The sequence below is a fragment of the Pollachius pollachius genome, assembly GCF_949987615.1.
Source record: "Pollachius pollachius genome assembly, chromosome: 17".
In the NCBI taxonomy this organism is placed as follows: Eukaryota; Metazoa; Chordata; class Actinopteri; order Gadiformes; family Gadidae; genus Pollachius; species Pollachius pollachius.
This window is the reverse complement of record NC_136950.1, coordinates 9706879-9726136: the sequence shown is the minus strand read 5'-3', so window position 1 is coordinate 9726136 and position 19258 is coordinate 9706879. Positions and strand designations below refer to the sequence as shown.

At 48.3% G+C, this 19258-nt stretch overlaps 1 protein-coding gene across 1 annotated transcript; it reads right to left on the bottom strand.

Annotated features, from left to right (window-relative positions):
• Nucleotides 1–386: 386 nt before the first annotated feature.
• On the bottom strand, nucleotides 387–9557 carry LOC307088410 (zinc transporter ZIP12-like; the record flags this gene model as incomplete). The annotated part of the gene is given in 16 exon segments (XM_079754299.1): nucleotides 387–515; nucleotides 1250–1437; nucleotides 2291–2449; nucleotides 2689–2752; nucleotides 3441–3521; nucleotides 4084–4227; nucleotides 4809–4981; nucleotides 5295–5466; nucleotides 5606–5769; nucleotides 6040–6253; nucleotides 6821–7135; nucleotides 8203–8528; nucleotides 8531–8605; nucleotides 8608–8631; nucleotides 9356–9401; nucleotides 9405–9557. Coding segments are annotated over 16 exon segments (2427 nt in total).
• Nucleotides 9558–19258: the final 9701 nt, after the last annotated feature.

Genomic DNA, 19258 nt, shown 5'->3' with positions numbered 1-19258 from the left:
AAATAGATAGAGATGTAAAATATTCTAGATCTATCTACTGGTTTCGGAAAACACAAAATAAGAAACTAAATTTAAAAACATTTGTTTAGTTCTGCATAGTCTGTTTACATATGTTCTGGTGTGTGTATGTGTGTGTGTCGGAAGGAGAAACGTTGAGTGTGTGTGAGTGTGTGTGTTAGACAGTTTGTGTGTGTGTGTTTGTCAGAAGAACTTGTGTGTGGTGTGTGGTATGTATGTATGTATGTATGTATGTATGTATGTATGTATGTATGTGTGTGTGTGTGTGTGTGTGTGTGTGTGTGTGTGTGTGTGTGTGTGTGTGTGTGTGTGTGGGGGTGTGTGTGTGTGTGTGTGTGTGTGTGTGTGTGTGTGTGTGTGTGTGTGTGTCAGAAGGAGAGCTGGTGTTCGTACAGGGCCAGGAGGAGCAGGCTGCCCCAGCCCAGCAGGAGTCCTGCGTTCTGCATGAGGAACTGGAGCTCTGGTCGCTTGCTCCTGGCCCGGTTCATCTCAGGAAGCTGGGGAGGAGGTGGGGTCGGGGGGGGAGGAGGTGGGAGGAGGGGGAGGAGGTGGGAGGAGGGGGAGGAGGTGGGAGGAGGGAGGAGGAGGGAGGAGGTTCGGAGGAGGGGGAGGAGGGGGAGGAGGGATGGTCAACTCTTAAAGCTCAGCAACACAGAGGTCCCCACCTGTGGGTCAGGACCCAAATGGGGCGGTCTGATATGCACATGGTGTTGTAGGAGATTGCAATTACATTTGAATGAATTCTGTAAACTAATCAGGGAAGAACCCTTATTGGTAAGAAATGAGCCTGCAGCGGTCTCGACTTTAAACTGTGTCACACAGAGGCACGCAAAGTCAAGAACAACTGATGTACGCACTGTGCATTTCAATTACTAATATCTATGGCTATTCCATTTCAAACAAATTACACTCAAATAATAGCTCTTAAATATAACCTCGAGAGCACCTATTATTGACATTTACCAAAAAAACACTACTATAAATATTTGCATTGCTGCATATTTACTAACCGGGTATTTCTGATATTAAAGCTACTCTGTCCAGTTGTTAAATTTTGAACTATGTCAAGCAGCTCAATTTTGATTAAATGTTTTGACTATCATCCGCCAAACTTGAAAGTCCCTCTAAATAAAATATCGATCACCGCTCCTCTTAAAAACATCTGAGCACAGCGTGTTGCCCTCTTTTTCATCTTTGTTAATGCAGATCCAAGATGGTGGCGGCTGCTCACCATCTCCACCAGCGAGAGGTAGAGGAAGATGCCGGCGGTGACGCTGAAGATCCAGTGCTGCACCGTGGTCTCCGTGGAGACGAACAGGCCGATGTAGAGGCCCAGGAAGGCGGTGAGGGCGCTCAGGAAGTTCATCAGCACCGCCGTCTTCACCGACAGCCCGGCGTTCAGCAGCACCGCAAAGTCTCCTGGGAAATATAATGACATCATAGTGGGCCACTCAGAGTGACCACACAATGTCTCGTTCACGATATACCCTATTATCTCATGTTTCGAAACGAGCCGATCGTTGGCCTTTCGGTATGGCTGCTTGCAGCTTTCTCGAGAACCGATCATTCAAACACACACGCGCGCACACACACACACACACACACACACACACACACACACATACATAAGCTCCTCTCATTATAGTTACAGTATATGTCTCATTCGTATCATCAATTTTAATAACTTGTGCTAGGCTAACAAGCATGACCCTCAGCCAACAGTAGCTATGCTAGTCCCCCTCACCCCTCTCATAGGGGATTCTATTAGAAGCTATGCTAGACCTCTCACCCTTCTCGTGGGGAGCTCTTAACGGTAGCTATGTTAGTCCTCAACACCCATCTTGTGGGGTACGATAAAAGTAGCTACGCTAACCCCCTCAGAAGGAGAGCTTGATGCTAGCAGTGGCTATAATATTCTTCTCACCCATCTCAGATGTGAGCAGTAGCTGTGCTAACCCTCTCACCCATCCGGTGGGGATGTGAGCAGTAGCTGTGCTAACCCTCTCACCCATCCGGTGGGGATGTGAGCAGTAGCTGTGCTAACCCTCTCACCCATCCGGTGGGGATGTGAGCAGTAGCTGTGCTAACCCTCTCACCCATCCGGTGGGGATGTGAGCAGTAGCTGTGCTAACCCTCTCACCCATCCGGTGGGGATGTGAGCAGTAGCTGTGCTAACCCTCTCACCCATCCGGTGGGGATGTGAGCAGTAGCTGTGCTAACCCTCTCACCCATCCGGTGGGGATGTGAGCAGTAGCTGTGCTAACCCTCTCACCCATCTCGTGGGGGATTTCATGGCAGAGGATGGCCACAGTGGTTGCCATGCCGCTCTCGGCGGAGGAGGAGAAGGCGGCGCCGACGACCAGACCATCGGCAAAGTTATGAAGGCTGTCGCCCACGACGACCATGACGGCAAGCAGCGGCACCGGGCGCCCTGGGGGGAGGGGGGGGGGGGGCGGGTAGACGAAAGAACTCAGAGACCCGCTGTGTTTCCTGGAAGGCCATTCATAGAGCCAAACAAACGGCAGTGTTCACTTACTAGAGTTATTACTTCACACACACGAGTGTGGGCTCTGTGTGTGTGTGTGTGTGTGTGTGTGTGTGTGTGTGTGTGTGTGTGTGTGTGTGTGTGTGTGTGTGTGTTAGGGTTTGTGTCTGTGTGTTTGGTCTTACTTTGAGGAGGCGGCCTGCTTGGCTCTGTTTGTTCAGTGGTTTCTGTACTTTCTTCTACAGTTCCCTGTTGAGGACAAATAGTACTCAAGACAAGGCTGAGAGATAATGTACAAAAACAAAAGCGAATGTCAGACATGGTTTTGTATCCTCAATAGCCCAAACAAAATCCAGATCAAATCTCTGTCTGACTCTCAATAAACTTAACATTTAATGTTGACAGAGTGTATTCTGGAATGTATAACAAGTGTTTCTGCTAAATGAGACTGCCAGATGAGACTCTCTCCAGCTTGCTTGGTCTACTATATTATTATTCAGGTTGATTCACCCCCACTCTCAATGTTCTCCGTTCCTCCCACACCAGCATTCATCTCCGCTTACATAACAACAACACAGCGGCCCAACCTGAGACAACATTATGTACTGTAGGAATGCAATCCTTACACCTCAGTGGTTTCCGTATGGTTGGACATTTTGATGAAGTGTACTTTATTAATAATGATTACTTTATTATTAATGAGAAATAAGGGAAATGCTTGACTCAAAATAGAAAAATGATATTACAAAATAGAGGAGAGTAATGGAAACATTTTGGGTCAAAATAACTTGAAAAAAAATCGGATCAATCATTTTCGATCCTGCTACTGCTCCCCCCAGCAGTTCAATCAATCAAAGCATCCGTTCTATAACTCTCTGGCCCGCTGAGTCCTGAGTGCTTGTATTGCACAGGAAACCCAGAGGGACAAAAGGCTCACCAGCTGCATGGTAGAGATGGACTTGTCCCTCTCCGATTGCTCGTTGCAGTTCAGCTCTAGGGGCCTGTCGTGTGAATGGCCCTGAAGGAGGAAAAAACGAGTGTCTGAGATCAAGAGGCCAAATGGTTTGGCTGGCAATATCCAGCGCCGGAAATCATTACTGATAATGAAATATCTCTAAAAATCGAAATTCTTTAGTTTCCGGCTATGTTAAACATCTCTTCAGATGTCTTACTATTTGAAGCATTAAGATAGTATGTTTTCCACATCATTACATTTATTGAAAAAAATCAAGTGAAAGACAAGTTATACTTCTGTCGAATCCTATCTGCCGTAGGTATGCCATGGGTCTCTCTACGCCGGTGATGTGTCATACAAATGATTTTAATATAGGAGCTCCTCCACAACTTCACTATTGTAAATGAACCGGAAATCGTTGATGAAGCATGCTTTCCGCATTGGTTTTACTTTAACCAATGCGAATGGCTTCAGTGGGACCCAGGGGTTGTAGAGACCTATGGTGTGTATAATTTGGTTTTACTTTAACCAATGCGAATGGCTTCAGTGGGACCCTGGGGTTGTAGAGACCTATGGTGTGTATCATTTGGCTTTCAGGTGTATAAAAAGCACAAGGAACTCTCACATGTCCGTGAGATGGAACCAGGACGGAGAAGAGTTTCTCCAGCAGGAAGAAACCATAGATTCCAGCAATGACCCCCAGAACTTTCCAGAGGTACTCCTTCCCCTCCTCAGCCCCATGACCATGACCACCATGCACTCCGAGGACCTCCAGGGACATGTGAGGATCAGAAGTGTTGGAATCAAACATGTTAGGTTCAGACATGTTACTCAGCTCTCAAGCTGGCCGAGGAGGATGTTTGTCAAAGTAAAAGCCCTCCCCAGTACTTAGAGTCTAAACATCTGGATTGTTGTTCAGCACCATCATAGACGTCGACCTGGCTTGTGAAATCATCTGACTTAAGGACTTTAAGAATGCCTGGAATGTTCTACCATTGTAACATCATATTATGTCATGGCGTGTACAGCTGCAAATAGATTGAATTATCTCCTGATGATTCAAATGATGCCTTTGCAAGCTTATATAGAGCCGGATGTTGATAACAACAAACCTGTACCTTAACTTAGGGACCAAATCATTTGCTCCTTAAAATATTACCCTAACTATCCATCCCCTTACCTTAATTTGACCCAAATAATTTTTAACTTTATTCTAAATGCTAATATTATCCGTCCTTTTTCTGATACCCAAACAAAACTTTTCCTAGAGCAATTTGTGGAAAGTAGCACCAGAAAAGCCCATCTGATTCTGACCCTGATTGTCCCCCTCTGAAGAACAGCGCCCTCTACCTGTGGGATGAGGTGCAGCAGGGCGTCCCCAGACAGCGTGCCCACAGCTAGGCCTACAAACAGCTGCAGCAGTAGCTGGTAGGTCTGCTGGCAGGAGCTGAAGGAGATCAGGCAGATACCAAACATGGAGCCCAGCGTGATGAGCAGAACGGCCGCGGTACTGTAGCCATACTCTGGGGGGGAAACACAGAGAGAGAGAGAGAGAGAGAGAGAGCTTGTTAAAGTTAAGATCAGCTAGTTAAAAGGGGGTTCAGTAATTAATAACAAGCTAGTTAACACTCCTAAAATGTGTTATTAAGTTGGCGTGTTGGTTGGTTAATTAGTTACTCTGCTGTTAGTATTGGTCGGTCAGAAGGACAAATCCATCAGTCAGTCTAGTTTGTTAGTATAGTAGGTATAGTTAGTATAGTTGGTTTGATGGTTAGTTAGTTACTTAGTTAGTTGGTTAGTTATTCAATTGCTAAATTAGGAGGTCAAAGGTCTTACTCTCCATGGCAGTGGGCGGAGCTGCTCTGGACGCCTGCTCTGACGACTGACAGGCGTTTCCTAGCAACTGCTGGACGATGGCCGGACATATATGGCTGAAGTTGTCTTTTGAGATCAGCGAACGAGAATCCATGGCAAAAATATCCACCAGCTGATTGGCTGAAAAGCATGACTATAAAGATAATAAAGAAAGAAACATGAATCGTAGTAAGGAATAGTTAATCGAACATGAAAAAGTAGCAATATTATATTTACCTATAACACCATTGACAGAAAAGGTTTCTACCGTTTATCCTAAATATCTGCCTCACCACTGTCCAGTCTGCAGCGGTGTTTATAGTCTGATGGCTGAAGTCTTCCTGGTGAGGCCCCGCCTCTTCCTGTGAGGAGCCTGTTAGGCCCCGACTCCTTCTAGCATGGTTGTGGTTAGCTCCTCCTCCTCCCACTCCTAATTGGTGAAGCAGCTCCTCCAAGTCTAAACAAAGACAGGGAACAGGTGCTTTAGTCATTCCTAGTACACCGTACTAAACACCTCATACAAACCCTTAAAAATGAAAGCTACGGTTTTCGTTATGTGACTCGCCAGGAGCAACTTTTCTTTAAAACTCTGGTGTTCTGCAGTGTAAAAACCTCGCTCGTTGTTGGCCCTTAGTTGTCTTTAGCCATGACTTGCTCTACCTCATCCTATAAGGGACAAAATGCTTTGACTACAAACCACAAGGCTGTCTCTTTGTTTTGACCTTACCCACAAGGTGGAGGTCCGTGGTGCAGTTGAGAGCCTGGAAAATGTAGTCTGTGAAGAAGGCAGGCGGCGGGAGGTCTGTCCGGCTGAAACAGTCGCCCAGCAGGAGGTGGGTCAAGATGGCGGCCGCCAGCCGGGACACGGAGGAAGAGGAAGCGAGACCCAAGACCTCCTCCTTTCCTCCAGCCTCTTCCATCAAGTGACCGGCGTCGACACACTACCGGGAGCCAGGAGTCACACCATCACAAGGACTCCTCTTACCATCCTGCCTCAATTGATTTAACTTTAACAACGCAAATAATTGACGCCTTAAGCATTTGAGAATGAGCAAAGTAAACTTAAACAAAATTATCTAAACTACTATTAGAAGTAAAAGCCAGTCCTCATGAAAAAGGGAAAAATCTATTCCAATCTCATGAAATTTTAGTACTATGTTCCGCAATGGCTATTTGGCTATGCAGGTGATCAATTACTGTACACTCACGGGGGACTCACTGTACAAGCCAGGCCCCTTAGACTGAATGTCTCACTCTTATTCTCCAGCAGTATTTTGATGATCTCTACATCACATAACACTATGTGGATACATGTTCCATGCATCCACACACTGCACTCCACTGCTGATGTTACAGACACTCTTCACTGGATCCGTGAGTAATGTCCTCTTTAGTTTAAATAAAAAATCTGATTTACAGATTATAAGCATGCACGGTCTCCCCTGTTGTTGCAGTGGGGGCCTTTTTACCAATAGTATACTGTTTGAATGTAGCTCGAGATGTACCACCTGTGTGTGAGGAGAAACTGGTTGGTAGTTCTGGCTGATGACCTGGAGGATGCTGCGGACCTCCGTGGTGGAGAGGAGGTGGGGGTCCTCCTGCTCAGGGCTGAGGTTGGCGAGGGCCAGGACGTAGAAGGAGAAGTCTGGGGGAGGTGCGGCGGAGAGTGAGGAAGAGGAGGACGCGGCGTTGGAGACGCACAGGTCGGCCATGTGGATGATGTAATAGAGTATCACCGTGGCGACGCGGGCGTAGTTCCCCTCCCCGATGTACACCTCCCCATCGTCCTCCAGGGCGGAGAGGACCACGGCAGGCCTCAGGCACTGGAGGAGGAGGAGGAGGAGGAGGAGGTGAAGGAGGAGGAGAAGAAGAAATGTTTTAGGGCAGCAACACAAAAACTATAGAAACAAGCCACAAAACAAGAGTGGCCCGACAACAAGCTAGAGTACGCCCAGTCACTTCAACTCATGTCAACTTTATTTTCAAAACTCTTCAATGCTGCAGTCTCAGAGAACTTGCATACTCTACAAAACTTTGTCCCAAAACCGGATACAAAGAGGATAAAACAGGGAAATTAGCGTTTATCACAACACAAAGTTGTTCAGACCACAAAATGTCACCGCTAATCGCTAACGAGTGTGCTGAATAAACAGATGGAAGCTATGCTGAGTGCCTGCAAAGTGTATTATGCCAAGTAGAGGGAGAAGTCTAAAGCCATTCAGCATGAGTGGCCCATGAAAGGTCAAAGTTGGGGGCCATAAGCCTCCACATACAGCCACATTCCAGCCACTAAACGCTAGTTTGCCAGGCAAACAAATAAAATAAATAAATAAATAAAGCACAATATTACCCTGACTGAAACAACAACCACAACAAAAGGAACACTGCAACACTTAAAAATGATAGTACAGCATTGTTTTTGGATTAAATAGATACTTTTATTAGGTAATTTGATACATTTACAGATGAATCTCTGAGTAAACTTTTAAGTAAAGAAATAAATCAGAGTAGGAAATTTTAAATCCCCAAGGCTTGTAATGAGAAAATCAATGAGATCATCAGGCCCAGTATGTGGATTGAGTCAAAGTTAAGACTCACTTCCTGACCCTGAACTGGTTTGTACTGGAGCAGGTGTGTGTCACCCCAGCAACACCACGCAGCAGGGGCTCAACGGAAAACCTTACGATCGGAAGACTAACGCTCTTACGCCATGCTCAACGACAGCAGCCATTCGGCCAGGCCTGTAATTGCTTTCTCAGGGCAGGAAAGTTAAAGCTCTTAGGGTGTTTTTAGGGCAGGATGGTGCAGTGGGTAGGTGGTTCTATATCCAGGCTACCTAATGTCTGCAATCTAACTGCAAGGCACTCCAAGACCAGGCGGTGATCGATACCTGGTCACAGCCGTCCTGGGTGCCACCCATCAGTTCCCCGCAGTGCACGGCCCGTAGCGCCCTGCCGGAGAGCACGCCGAGCTGGGCCTTCTGGAGCCGAGGAGGTCCTTCCCCGTGGTCCAACAGACCCAAGGTGCCCAGAGCCTCCTGCAGATAGCCACGCTCTTCACCTTCGACCCCCGGCGCTGTCTCTAGCAGACAGGTCACCAGCAACAGCACATGGATTGCTTCCCTCCTGGCGGGTCTCATGTCTCCTCCTCGCTCACCGCCTCCGACTCCCTGGAGCTCCTGGTCGCTGGCCTCCAACACCCAGTTCCCCCTGTAGCCGGACACCGTCTGACCTTGGCCTGAACCACAGCTCCCCTCGCTGGGGAGACGCTGCACCTCCGCGGGGCCTGGGGAGAACCGGGGGTACAGGAGAGGAGTCCACTGTACAGAACACACCAGTGAGTTGTGGAAGAAGAGGAGGACTAGGAGAAGGAGGAGGTGGCATCCATAATGAGCCGAGAGGGGGGCCAGGCACGGCACCTTTCACCCCCAGCTCGCCCCTAGAGTGGTGGGCCGGCCGGGCAGTGGCTGGGGCCCCTCTGACCACAACAAGAGGATTAGTGCAAGGAAGTGAGAGGGAACAGAGAAGGGGGGTGGGGAGGGGGTCAGACTGGAGAGAAACTAATTAATGTTGTATGAAGTATGGAGGAAAGCAGAGTGCGAATGCGCCGGCATGCTCCTCTCACGGTAAAGTAGCAGGTTGGTAAACCTCCAAACCTCCAACCTTTAAGACAAAAGGTTGCTGTTTATGAACAGCCTGGAGAGAGAGGTTTATGGGTTTTAACCATAGACTGTTTTGCTGTAGTCAGTCTTAACACACTGAACACACTTGAAAACAAGGTTTTCTGTCTGGTAGTGACTCACATTCTGCTGCATGTTCTGCATGAGGAGCTTGAACTCTATGAGTAACATCATGGTGACACAGTGCTGGTTGGCACCAGTAGATAATCTGTTCTCAGTGATTGTCTGAGTCAGCCCTCCGCCCTGCCAACGGTAGCTGTTCACTCTGTGTCTGCCCCCACATCCAGCCTACTGCTCCACACACACACCATTACAAACGACACAGCCAGGAGAGAAATACCACAGCATAGCAGGCCAGGCCTACCGTAGTTGTTGTCGTTGTTGCAGACCAGAGCAGGCGTCTCTGTTCCTCAGGGGAGAAGAGAGGAGTGAGGGTTTGTTGTGGGCAGTCTTCTTATGAGAAAGTAAAGAAACGGTTGAAGCTCAGGAGGCTTAAAGTCCAACTCTCTGCTGTTGCCATGGAGAATTCTGCCTCCTTTCCAACAATGAGGGCTGAGGGAGCACATGGTCGGAGCAGGGGAGGGCGCCGGAGGAGTGGCTGGTATTCACGATCTCCGGGCCATGCCTCACGCTTTACTTCTCCAACAACGATGGCACCGGTCCTTGAACATAGGTCTTAGGACATCCACTACGTTGTGGGCAATGAAGAAACTAAACAGCTGTTTGACCATATATAGGGTAGGTAACCCATAAACCTAACCAATACTATCTCTAAACCAATACTATACCTAAACCTTAAACCCTTACCATCTCTAACAGCTTGACAAAACCATCTCTAACCGAAACTAACTATCACCCTAAACCTAAATGAACCATCTCTAGCCGAATACCTGAACATAACGATTTCTAACATAATATCTAAACTAAACCATTCCTAACCTAATACCTTAACTTCACCATTTCAAACATTATAACTAAACAAAACCATCCCTAAACTAATAAACTGAACCCTCTTAAACTAACACCTACACTAGACTACAGTAACACAAGATGATTGTAAAAGCATACAAATATAATAGGAGAATAGAACAGCTGCTATCGGTTCATATAAATACATATATACATATTATATATGAACACTCTTTACTTAATAAAGAGTACTTCTATGTTTAATCATCTCTCCAACAACAGGACATCTTTATTACAGAGACCTCTAGGGGGCAATATGTTCCTAATTGAATAGGGCTTTCCAGGGAAGGACAGTAAGATTTAGAGTTACCCTATATCCATCACATCCAGCCTGTTGGGCTCCCAAATGCCTTTTGTTTGATATAAAAACATATTTATCATAGGTGCCCCATAATGCAGCCCCTCCATTGTTAGATACTGACAAATGCAAAATGGTGTTTTGCTAAAGAAGAATAGAAATGCATGTTATTGTAGGCGGCATTATCTCATGAATGGCTTTAGAAAAAAAAAGTCAGCCTAAATAGAACAAATAACACTGTGAGTGACTGAATAAAAAAAAAGTAGCCTATTTAATTTGTAGAACAGAAGCAACAGTCAAATGATACGCATGGATGGCAAATTGCAGACTGAAAACCTTATTTGTAACAACATCAATGGCAAAGAACTGTCAGCATCGTACACATGCACGCACCACTGCTGGAAAAGGTCTAAATCCTAAAACTACTAAATCCTCCCAGTTAAAACTCTCTTACCGGTTTATTCGACTTTCATCTCTGAGGTTTCTCCCGTCTCTGTCTGGTCCATGTCTCTGAAAGGGAAACGAAGAAGATATGAACCTCATCACCATTTCAGGCAGATTTTACACAGACTCAATTCTTAAGGTTTCATTCAAGTAGTCCAAAACCTTCAATCGGTTTTCTGTCTTGAACTACCAAGAGATGCTTACTCAGAGTCAGCGTTGAACACAATCTCTATTGGTTCTCTCTTTGCTGATGGGGCGGAGGTTTTGTTCATGATTTCATACACAGGATCAGGGAGTGACCGAGCGGTACAGAGGATGCAAGACAACATTTAGTTATTTTGGTTAACTCAACTTATGTACAATTATCTGGTGTCCAAAGGGGAGGAACATGAGCTGTACCATTATCTGGTAATGCTAGGGGAGAAACATGAGCTATAACATTATCTGGTGATACTAGGGGAGGAACATGAGCTGTACCATTATCTGGTGATACTAGGGGAGGAACATGAGCTGTACCATTATCTGGTAATGCTAGGGGAGGAACATGAGCTGTAACATTATCTGGTGACCCTAGGGGATGAACATGAGCTGTACCATTATCTGGTAATGCTAGGGGAGGAACATGAGCAGTAACATTATCTGGTGACCCTAGGGGAGGGGAGGAACATGAGCTGTACCATTATCTGGGGACCCTAGGGGAGGAACATGAGCTGTGCGTTGAGAGACAGTTTGGGTCAACACTGACCCCAGACAGAGAATGACCTGCTCAGGCTTCTTCTACTGGAGGATTAGTGTGGGATGACTTAGTCAAAAGTCTTCATTCCTGTCCCTCACCTCTTCCTCCACCTCTCAACCGTTGCTGCTGCCTCCGCCAGACCGGATGCTCTGCTGGGGACCCTTCTTGGCCCAGAGATATGAGATGACAAAGAGAGAGTTATGTGATGGGTAGAGATATGTGAGATGAGAGATATGAGAGAGAGATATGAGAGAGAGAGAGAGAGAGAGAGAGAGAAAAATGAGAGAGATATGAGAGAGAGAGAGAGAGAGAGGCAGAAAGATCGAGAGAGAAAGAGAGAGAGATATGGGATGAGTAGAGAGATGAGATGAGAGAGAGATGTGATGAGTAGAGAAATGAATGATATGAGAGAGAGAGAGAGAGAGAAATGTGATGAGTAGAGAGATGAGATGAGATGAGAGAGAGAGAGAGAGAGAGAGAGAGAGAGAGAGAGAGAGAGAGAGAGAGAGAGAGAAGAGAGAGATAGAGATGTGATGAGTGGGAGAGAGAGAGAGAGAGAGAGAGAGAGAGAGTATCAGAGTATGAATATCTTACCCTATCCAGAATACTACGAGGAGGAGTATGGTGGCCAATGACACAACATAGAATCTCAATCTGACTGATGCTTCTGGAAACAATTTCAAAATGCATTACAGATGACCACCATATTAGGCCAATATTGGTCCGTATTGCTATTTTAGTTCTAGCTTCTTTAAAGGATAAAGCAACATATATTCTGATCGCTGGTAAGAGGGATATTCGTCAGGTTTATACCTAGTTATTAGTATTACATGATTCAGTGTCATGACTCACTCAACTCATAAAAAACAGTCACAACATTTTAACACAAGGCAGGAAAGTTCTGTGTTTGTGTGTTGATTCATGTGTGTGTGTGTGTGTGTGTGTGTGTGTGTGTGTGTATTTTATAGCAGTGGTTCTCAACTGGTCTGGGCTTGGGAGCCACAATTTCCCATGGTCATTAAGTCGCAACCCACTTTTGTACAATACAACAACTTGACAGCAATAATCTCCTCCATGCTCAGATGTCATATTAGTGAGAGTGTAGTTCTGTCCTGATTCCTCCACTGAATCGTCTTGTTCCTTGAACCAGGTGTAGTTAGCTGCTGGGTTGGCATCACTGCTGCAGCTCAGAGTCACTGAACTGCCCTCCTCTACTTCACCAGAGGGACTCACGGTCACTAAGGGGTTCTTTGGAGCATCTGTTCAGTTACATTTCATTACTATATAAAATACCAACAGTTTAAAAATTTACATTTAGTTGTCAACCTTAGTGGTCCATAACATCTGGCTTCATGTCAGTGTACTGTGGAGTTGACTTACACACTGAAGGAGTGGGAAAACGTTCAAATCTTACAACAGCACGTGCAAAGCTGTCTTCAGAGTTAGGGATAGGGCTAACGATGTCCCAGTACGGTCCTGGCTCTCCTGCGTTCTCCCCATTCCTGAACCACTTGAAGGTAGGGTTAGCTAGACTACACATACTGTGACATGCCAAGAATAGCACGGCTCGATAGTCAGGGGTAATAGCCACTTTCACCTGGAGATCTGGTTCAGACAAAAAAATAATTTAAATGTATACAACCACAAGATCATTATATGAATAAGAATATATTGTAGTGCCGGAGGAAAAGGAGGACGTAGGCATCGTAATAATAACCGTTTTAATCCAAGAAAGACAGAGCAGAACAATCACTCACAGCGCATGGCTAGAACTCGTGCAACCGCATAAACCGTCCCCCTAGACCCCCGTGACTCATAGCCAGTTCCCTCCCACTCGATCAGTAAGAGGGGAACACGAACCCATGATGTAGTCACTACACCAGCCCCCCCAGTGTTCACCTCAATATTCAAAAACCCCGCGGCGAGGAGGGCGTATGGCCCGGCCCCTACGACTGTAGGCAAAGTCAGGAGGTGTGGGAGGAGGCGTGACATCGTCCATCACATCCTCTTGTTGTGCGGGGCGGGGGGCAGCGTCGACCCGGGGGCCGCAAGCTGTGGGGGCTTGTAGGGGTTGGAGGGGGGAACGGCCACGGCGTGGCAGGGGGGGTAGGACGGGGGGGCGGCCCCTGAGCGGTGGCAGAGCCAAGTCCGGGGGCAGTTCAAGGTCCAAGTGAGCCGGTTTGAGGCGATCAACAGACACACACTCAGGCGTACCCCCCATGTCAACCATGAAGCTCTTGACTCCCGCCTCGATGACACGGAAGGGTCCGTCATAGGGAGGTCGTAGCGGAGCCCTGTGGCCGTCGTGGCGGATGAAAACGTAACCCGCAGACTGCAGCTCCGGGGGCACCCGCGAAGCAGGGACGCCATGCCGCGTGGTCGGGACCGGGGCGAAGGCCCTGGCGCCGTCCAGCAGCGAGGCGCGCTGAGTGGAGGCGGACCAGGGCTCCGTCGGCCTTGGGGATGAAGTCACCAGGGACCCTCAGCGGCTGACCGAACACCAGCTCAGCCGACGATAACCGGAGGTCCTCCTTGGGCGCCGTCCTGAGCCCCAGCATGACCCACGGCAGTTTGTCGAGCCAGTTGCTGTCTGTGAGGCTGGCCCGAAGGGCGGCCTTCATGGAGCGATGAAAGCGCTCCACAAGTCCGTTAGCCTGTGGGTGGTAGGCGGTAGTGCGGTGGAGCTTGACCCCCAGATTCTCTGCCACCACTGCCCACAGCCCCGAAGTAAACTGCGGGCCGCGGTCAGAGGAGAGGTCAGCAGGAGTGCCGTAGCGGGAGAACCACACCGCGATGAACGCCCAGGCCAGGTCGGGGGCTGCCGTTGAGGAGAGTGGGACTGCTTCCGGCCAGCGGGTCGTCCTGTCCACCATGGTAAAGAGGTAGGTGAAGCCGTGCGAGGGGGGCAGGGGTCCCACCAGGTCCACGTTGACATGGTCGAACCTCCGCTCGGGCACCGCAAACTGTTCCAGGGGGGCCTTGACATGGCGATGCACCTTGGCGCGTTGACAGGCAGTGCAAGTGTCGACCCAGGACCTCACATCCCTCTTGAGCCCATGCCAGACGAACTTCTCTGACACCAGCCGTGAGGACGGTTTCCTACCCGGGTGAGATAAGCTGTGCACCGCCTCGTAGACGGGGCGTCTCCAGTTGGCGGGGACTACTGGCCTAGGCTGACCCATGGAAACGTCGCACAGGAGCTTGGCCCCTGTGTCACTGAAGAGCACCTCCTCCAGGCGCAGCCCTGTGTTCGACGACTTTAGAGCTTGGACGGAGGGGTCGGCAGCCTGATCCACAGCCATGCGGGAGTAGTCCAAGTTCAGCTGGACTGCACCGACCACCGCCCTGGAGAGACAATCGGCGACCACGTTGGACTTCCCAGCCACGTGCTGAATGTCTGTGGTGAACTCGGAGATGTAGGAGTGTTGGCGCTGCTGGCGGTCGGACCAAGGCTCCGTGGTTTTGGACATGGCGTGTGTGAGCGGCTTGTGGTCCACGTAGGCCGTAAACTCACAGCCTTCCAGCAAAAAACGGAAGTGTCTGACCGCGAGCCACAACCCGAGGAGCTCCCTGTCGAAGGTGCTGTACTTGCGCTCTCTGGAAGACAGCTGGCGGCTGAAGAATGCGAGTGGCTGCCAGGCATCCCCAACCCACTGCTCGTACACCGCCCCCAAAGTCTGATGCGTCCGTGGTGAGAGCAGTGGGCGCAGAGGGTGAGGGGTGGGCCAACATGGCCGCGCGGGCCAGGGCCGCCTTGGCATCCTGGAAGGCCTTGACACGTTCCGCCGTCCAGTCGACCGGTTGTTTCAGAGCCTTGCCCTTCTGGGCCTCGTACAGTGGGTGCAGGATGTGAGCTATGTGGCGGAGGAAGCGATAGTAGAAAGTCACCATCCCGATGAACCCCTTGAGCTCGCTGACTGTGCAGGGGCGTGGGAAGGCTGCAACAGCTTCCACCTTCGAGGGTAGGGGGGTCACACCCTCCGCGGAGACCTGATGCCCGAGAAAGTCAAGGGTGTGTCGTCCGAACTCACACTTCGCCGGATTGACAATCAGCCCATGTTGGCTGAGTCGCGTGAAGAGGGTCCGGAGGTGGGACAGGTGCTCCTCTTCTGTGGTGCTCGCGACGAGGATGTCATCCAAGTAGACGAAGAGGAAGGGCAGGTCCTGGAGCACCGAGTGCATGAGGCGTTGGAAGGTCTGCGCCGCGTTCCTCAGGCCGAAGGGCATCCGCAGAAACTCGAAGAGACCGAAGGGGGTGACGACGGCACCTGATGGTACCCCCGTACCAGGTCCACCTTGGAGAAGAAGCGTTTGCCCGCCAGATGCGCTGAAAAGTCCTGGATATGCGGGACTGGGTAGCGGTCAGGCTTGGACGCGTCGTTGAGGCGGCGGTAGTCCCCACATGGGCGCCACCCACCGTCTGGCTTAGGGACGATGTGCAGGGGAGACGCCCAGGGGCTGTTCGAGCGTCGAACAATGCCCACCTGCTCCATGTGCGCGAACTCCGCCCTGGCGACGGACAGCTTCTCTGGGTTGAGGCGCCTGGCCCTGGCGTGGAGGGGAGGCCCATTGGTCTCGATGTGGTGCTCCACACCATGCTTCACCGTGGGAGCGGAGAAGGTGGGCTTAGTGAGGTCAGGGAATTCGGCGAGCAGCCGAAGGTACTGGTCGCTGTCGGCGAGCGCGTTGGACAACCCGCTGTAGATCGCCTCCCCCTGCGTACAGGCGAAGGAAGCGAAAGTCTGTGAGTTGACCAGGCGCTTGTTCCCCACGTCCACCAACAGGTTGTGGGCGCACAGAAAATCAGCGCCCAGGAGGGGAAATGTGACAGCTGCGACGACAAAATCCCAGGTAAAGCGTTGTCCACCGAAGCAAACATCCACCGCTCTAGTGCCATAGGAACGGATAGGCGTGCCGTCCGCACCCACCAACTGCGGACCGTGTTCCCCCTTCGCCACCTCCGATCCCCCTGACGAAATGATGCTCCATTGGGCACCTGTGTCACAAAGGAATCTGCGACCGGAAATGGTGTCTTTTATGAAGAGCAGCCTGTTGGTGACACCAGCGCTCAGGGCTACTACCGAACGCCGGCCCTGCCGTTTCCCGTCGGTCCAAAGGAGCAGGGCGAGTGGCATCGTTTGGCCTTGGCGCCAAAAGTGGCGTGGTAGAAACAATGGCCCGCTGCGTTACCCTGCAGGCCCGTGGGTCTGGCGTCGTCCTTCGCTCTTCTGCGACGGTCCGGCGGCAGGGCAGCCGCGGGAGCCAGCAGGTCCGGGGACCGTTGAGGCATGGCCAAGACGAACCGGTCTGCCTCCCTGGCCAGGGCGCGGGGTCCAACGATGGTGGTGTTAGCAAGCGCCATCCTGACCTGAGCTGGCAGTGTGCGCATAAACAGCTCCGTGAAGAGGATCATGGGGTCTTCTGTACCGAGCAGGTTTAGCATCCTCTCCATACGTGCAGAGGGCCTCTCGTCTCCCAAGTCCGACATGTCAAACAAGCGGCGCACCCTCTCTGCGGTGGACAGCTCAAATGTCTCCAGGAGCAGGGCCTTGAGGCGCTCATATTTGTTTGTCGCCGGGGGGGCGGACAGAAACCCCACCACACGCGCTGCGGTGGAGCTGCCCAACATAGCCACAGCATGGTTGAACCGTTCGTCGTCGTCGGTAACGTTGCTTTTGTAGAAATGTGCCTCCACTATAGCGAACCATGCAGCAGGTGTTGAGTCCCAGAACTCTGGCAGATTAAGAGTGGGGGTGCGCACGACCTGCGTCACCCTGACAGGAGACGGTGATGTCTGCCGCTGTGAACGTTTTCCTCGGGCGGACATGTTGCAGAATACAGTGTTCGCTTGTGCGGTTTTTGTAAACAAATAAATAACAAAAACGAACGTCGGGGTCACCAATGTAGTGCCGGAGGAAAAGGAGGACGTAGGCAGCGTAATAATAACCGTTTTAATCCAAGAAAGACAGAGCAGAACAATCACTCACAGCACATGGCTAGAACTCGTGCAACCGCATAAACTGTCCCCCTAGACCCCCGTGACTCATAGCCAGTTCCCTCCCACTCGATCAGTAAGAGGGGAACACGAACCCATAATGTAGTCACTACAATATAATAATAATAATAATAATAATAATAATAATAATAATAATAATAATAATAATAATAATAATAATTATAATAATAATAATGATAATAATAATAATAATAATAATAATAATAATAATACATACATCAAATTTATATTGTGCTTCTCTAGGTACTCAAAGGTTTTAGGAAGCTTTACAGAGCAAAAACAAAAGGAAAAAAAGAAAAACATCATTGAATAAGAACGTATATTATTAAGAAGATAAGAAAGGAGGAAGGGGAGGGAAGGAAAGGAGGTTATGTGGTGAAAGCAATCTTAAAGAGGCTGGGTTTTGAGGGCCTGTTTAAATTAAGGGAGCGTGTTAGCCAGATGTTGCCAAAGTTTACCTGTCACAGGTAAGAACACTCCAGGGCTACCAGTATATTCCCAATCTGGTTGTTCTGTTATTATCCTGAACTTGTACTCAGCGGAGTCACTCGATCTCAGGTCTTTGATTCTCAGGTTACACTCTTTAAAACCAGGCACAAGGGGTATTTTGACATTAGTTATGAACACGACCTGCATAGTCTGTATGAACTTGCAGATCAACTGGCTAATTTCTTTCCTCTTTAGAAAACCACAGCATGTTCTTGACTTGTGGCTGCTGTATATTTTCATGGTACACAATCATGCAGCTGATATCAACTGTTGATCCTCTTGAAGCACAGACCTTACAAGATCTGTAACTAACTGTCAAGTAATTATAACCTTGTTGCACTGTAAAAAAAAAACAAGCAATTTTCATTGAGAATCAACCAAACATTTAACAGAGATCACTGCATTTAATGTTGAATTCACACTGTTGTATACAGAGACCTGGATGCAGTATGCAAAAGGAACTACTTTAACTCCAGATGATTGTCAATAATTGAACCACCAGATAATGGCCAAAAAGTCTGAATTGAATCCCAAATGATCCTAATGTTTAACAGTTTAATATTTGAAAAAAAAAAGATTCCCAGAAATACTATGATCTAAATGTGAGGAGTACAAATGAGACCTAACTGACGTCTAGATGGGTTTTCTTTTAACATTTAAAAAACAAAACTTTAAAACAGAGACTCCAATATATTAACCAGTATTCTTAACTAAACACGCCTTTCTGAAGTTGATTATAGAATGTGATACAAAATGTTGTTTTCACCCTCTCTTTATTTGGTTGCATGGGAAACATTTCAAATGTTAAGAATGTAAATGTACCAACCTTGTACTGACAGAAGGAAAGCTGGAAATGCTGGTGTAGCTGATGTAAGGTTCATATTTTTGTTGTTCTAGAGACACATTTAAACACACATGCAGGTAATACATTTACTGAAAGATATATAATTATTTTTGAAAAAACCCCAATCTGACCTTCTTCGGATTTATTTTACTGCTCACATTTTAATGCTCATGTTCATTCTTAGATCATACTATAAAGGTTGTTACTCAGTCAAATGCAAGAGGGAGAGAAAGCTGAACTTCTTTGGAACCTTATCTCACCCTCAAACATCAGTTTCAAAGAATCCAATCGACACGAAATTAGGAACTTATCTTCTAGTTTCTTCCTTCAAGCATATGTAGTACTATACTCAAGTAAATTGAAAATATTTTCTAAAATAGCACAATATATACAGTATTTTAAAGGTAAATGAATTAGTTATCAATTACAATAACTTCTTATTTCTTATTTAGCCAGCCTGACAATATAACC